General features: G+C 49.8%; 1 protein-coding gene across 1 annotated transcript; it reads left to right on the top strand.

Annotated features, from left to right (window-relative positions):
* The first annotated feature begins 431 nt into the window (after positions 1–431).
* On the top strand, positions 432–3,579 carry ZNF281 (zinc finger protein 281). The gene has a single exon (XM_073356778.2). The coding sequence runs from the start codon at positions 740–742 to the stop codon at positions 3,359–3,361; it is 2,622 nt and encodes an 873-aa protein (XP_073212879.1). The 5' UTR covers positions 432–739; the 3' UTR covers positions 3,362–3,579.
* The last annotated feature ends 710 nt before the right edge of the window (positions 3,580–4,289 follow it).

Below are 4,289 nucleotides of genomic sequence, written 5' to 3'. Positions count from 1 at the left end.
ACGGGGCTTCTCCAGCGGGCTCGGCTCCCTGCACTGCGAAGCGCAGCCTGCGGGCTCGCGCTGGGACCAGCGCCGGCGGCGACGCACAGGTGCAGGACCGCGTGCTCTGGAGGGTGGCACCCGGCTGCGTGTGGCCACGGCGAGCGCCCAGTCCGTTACCCGTACTGGCTGCAGAGCAGGGCTGGGGCAACGGCAACCCCTGCCCCGCTCTGTGTCACTCCGCGAGCCCAGGGAGGGCAGCTGCACCCGGGCCTCCCCCAGCAACGAGGTGCAATCCCCTCCCCCTCGGCCTCTGCCCCCGGGCGCAGCCCAGGCGGCCTGAGGGGCTGCAGGGCAGAGATGGCTGATGGGTGCGAAGGGGGGCAGGGTGGTGGGGTTCTGTTACGCCTGCGCACTGGCTGCCGAGCGCTGCCCGCCCAGCGCGGCCCTCTTGACTGGGTCGTTCCCAGCATGCCGCGCGCCGCACATGCGCAGTGTCGCGCTCGGGGGCTGCTAATTCCATTGTGGAGCGGACGCGGCGTTATTTTTGACTGGAGGCGGCGGCGGGAGCCGTAAGTGCAGCCAGGGCCGGGTGCTGCCCGTCGGCGCGGGTGGGGCGGTGACGATGCGCCCGGGCGGGGCCGGCTCGGTGAACCGGCGCTGAGCAGCACCCTGAGCGAGCGGCGTCCGGCTGCGGGCGAGCGGCGGGTCCCGCAGCCCCTCTGGGCCGCGCCTCCTCCCCGGCCCGGCTTCCTGGGGGATGAAACTCGGCAGCGGCTTCCTCGGTGGCGGCAGCAAGAGGGCGGCGGCCATGGAGCCCACCTTCCCCCCCAGCATGGTCATGTTCAACCACCGGCTCCCGCCGGTCACCAGCTTCACTCGGGCGGCCGCGCCCCCGCCGGCGGCCCAGCACCCCTCGCAGTGCGTCTTGCCGCCGCCCCCCTCCGCCGCCGGCGCCTCCGCCTCCTCCTCTGCGGCGGCCGAGCCTCCCGCGCCGCCCCCGCCTCAGGACGTGACTTTCAAGAAGGAGCCGGCTGGGGCTTTCCCTTCCTCTTCCTCGCAGAGGAGCCACTGGGGCTTCCTCCAGTCGCTGGTGAGCATCAAGCAGGAGAAACCCAGCGAAGAGGAACAGCAGCAGCACTATGGGGGGCTATTTGGAGGGGCTGGGGAGGAGAGGCACCCAGCCCTGGGCAGTGGCAGTGGGGAAGGAGCCAGCCAGAGTGTGATTCAGGACCTAAGCCTCCTCCACCACCTGCACCACCATCCCCACCGGGACCTGTTACTGAGCGGCAGGAGCGAGAGCACCCCTGGGGGCTCCGATGAGCCAAAGCACGACACCCATGGCAAGAAGGCAAAGAGGCCAAAGCCAGAATCTCAGGGAATCAAAGCCAAGCGCAAGCAGAGCGCCTCATCCAAACCCCCACTGGTGGGAGACGCAGAAGCTGCCATCTTGTCCTCAAGTCAGAAACCTCATGTCTGTGAACACTGCAGCGCTGCCTTCAGGAGCTCCTATCACTTGCGCAGACATGTGCTCATTCACACTGGGGAAAGGCCTTTCCAGTGCAGCCAGTGCAGCATGGGTTTCATCCAGAAGTACTTGCTCCAGAGACACGAGAAGATCCACAGTAGGGAGAAGCCATTTGGATGTGACCAGTGCAGCATGAAATTCATCCAGAAGTACCATATGGAGAGACACAAGAGAACACATAGTGGAGAAAAGCCATACAAATGTGACACTTGTCAGCAGTATTTTTCAAGGACTGATAGACTGTTGAAGCACAGACGAACATGCGGTGAAGCCATAGGTAAAGCAGGTGCTGGAATGGAACCTGGATCATCAAATCATAACATGGGGAGCCTGGCTGTGTTGTCTCAGGGAAGTACAAGTTCTTCAAGGAGAAAAAGTAAAACAAAAAGTATATCCATTGAAAACAAAGGACATAAGTCTAGTAATAAAGTAACTGAATCACAAGTTGCAAGTAATATGACCATGCAGAATTATGCAGTAGAGATTCCTGTTGTGTCTTCCAGTGGTAGCTTAGTTGGTGCTGGCATGGAAGAATTACAAAAAAAGGTGCCAAAGTTGGTCTTCAAAAAAGGAAACAGAAAAAATGCAGACAAAAGTTACCTTAATTTTGTGTCACCATTACCAGATATTATTGGGCAAAAGCCATTGCCTGGGAAACAAAGTGGCTCTCTTGGTATAGTAACCAATACTGGTGTAGAAGCTATTGGTCTTCTCCAAAATGCAGGTGGAAAACCAGGTCAAATAAGTAGCAATTATGATGATGCCATGCAATTTTCAAAGAAAAGAAGATATTTACAAACTGCCAGCAGTAACAGTGCCTTTTCTATAAATGTTGGACATATGGCCTCCCAACAGTCTGTCATCCAGTCTGCAGGTGTCAGCGTTATGGATAATGAAGCCCCATTATCTCTTATTGATTCAACATCTCTAAATACTGAAATGAAGTCTTGCCATGACAAGTCTGGAATTCCTGATGAAGTCTTGCAGAGTCTCTTGGACCAGTACTCTCACAAGTCAGAAGGCCAGAAGGAAGATCCTTTCAGTATAACTGAACAACGTGTAGACTTGCACACCTCGGGAGAACATTCAGAGATGGTTCAAGAAGAAAATTTGAGCCCAAACTCTCAAACAGCTTCAAATGATAAGGCAAGCATGTTGCAAGAATACTCTAAATACCTCCAACAAGCTTTTGAAAGAACGACCAATAGCACTGGTTTTGCTTTTGGACCCAGTTTCCAGTTTGTTAGTTTGTCTTCAACTCTCCATAACCACAGTTTGTTTCAAGACAAACAGATATACACTACATCTCCTCTTGAGTGTGGCTTCAGCCAGTCTGTTACCTCAGTGTTGCCAACTGCATTGCCAAAGCCTCCTTTTGGGATGTTGCTTGGATCTCAACCAGGTTTTTATTTATCTGCTTTGGAGGCTACTCATCAACAGTTGACTCCTTCTCAAGAGCTGGATGATCTGATAGATTCACAGAAAAATTTAGAGACTTCATCAAACTACCAGTCTACATCTCAGAAATTGAGTAGCCAGAAGGAACAGAAAAATTTAGAATCTTCAACAAGCTTTCAGATTCCACCTCAGGAGTTAGCTAGCCAGATAGATCCCCAGAAGGATGTAGAGCCTAGAGCAACATACCAGATTGAGAACTTTGCACAAGCGTTTGGTTCTCAATTTAAATTGGGTAGCAGGGTGCCAATGACTTTTATCACTAACTCTAATGGAGAAGTGGACCATAGAATAAGGACTTCAGTGTCAGATTTCTCAGGGTATACAAATATGATGTCTGATGTAAATGAGCCATGTAGTACAAGAGTAAAGACCCCTACCAGCCAAAGTTACAGGTAAGGTCCCAAGTGTGACCAGGCTGTGGGGTCTTTTTAATGTAATTTTGTTTTATTTTGATAACACTGCCATTGGAATGTTTCTACATGGTCCTGTTAAGAATAATGTAACATGCCCTTTCAATGCAACTTTTCATATTTAGTTTATTTTGTTAGTGTGATTTTTTTTTTTTTTAGGTCTGTTTATTATGGGTTTTAATAAAAAAAATCAATAGCTTAAAATAGTTCTTTTTGCTCAAATGACAATGTTTAGCAATCCAATTTACATATATAGAGTGTCAGGGAATAGCCCAAAAGTTTAAAATGCAAAAAATTAACTTTGTTCCTAGGATTAAGGTTTATTCTAATTGCTTTACTCTCAGGAAAGTGTAACGAAGCATGGAAATTCTATGCACCATTAGTGTACTGGAACTTCCAATTTACAGATCGTGGCAAATATACTTCAACATTTAAGGAAGGGATCTAAAACATTTTCAGACTGCTGTCTTATATCTAGGGTGATCCAAAATTCTGAGAATTTTGCTACCTACATCTTGCTGTAGCTTTTAATATACTCTTCTTCCAGGTGATTCATTCCAGATTGGTGGGGCAAATGTTCTTGGATCCATGGTAAATGCCTGGAATGATAGCTTTAATATAAACAATAATGTCCCCCGAACTCCTGTACAAGGCTGTAATTCCATAAAGAGATTCTAGTGACATAAGCCCTGAGAACAAAACTTAAGTGGCTTGTTCATGTTATTAGAACCCCAACTTGAAGCTACAGTCATAACTTATATACACTTTTGGGATACATTATTTATTATACATGGTTTAAAACAGATCAGTGTTTTGCCCTTCCTCTGTTAGTATGCTGGGTCCTCTTTCTGCATATTTTGTCGTCCTCTCTGGTTCAATCCTACATGGTTTGTGGTCCTTCCCTGGTTATTTCC

The sequence above is a fragment of the Lepidochelys kempii genome, chromosome 8 (assembly GCF_965140285.1).
Source record: "Lepidochelys kempii isolate rLepKem1 chromosome 8, rLepKem1.hap1, whole genome shotgun sequence".
NCBI classification, from domain to species: domain Eukaryota; kingdom Metazoa; phylum Chordata; order Testudines; family Cheloniidae; genus Lepidochelys; species Lepidochelys kempii.
The sequence above is the reverse complement of the archived record's forward strand: the minus strand, read 5'-3'. Positions and strand labels throughout refer to the sequence as shown.

What these genes read in the sequence shown, in the direction of transcription:
- ZNF281 (XM_073356778.2), top strand. Translation starts at nt 740, where the DNA reads ATGAAACTCGGCAGCGGCTTCCTCGGTGGCGGCAGCAAGAGGGCGGCG.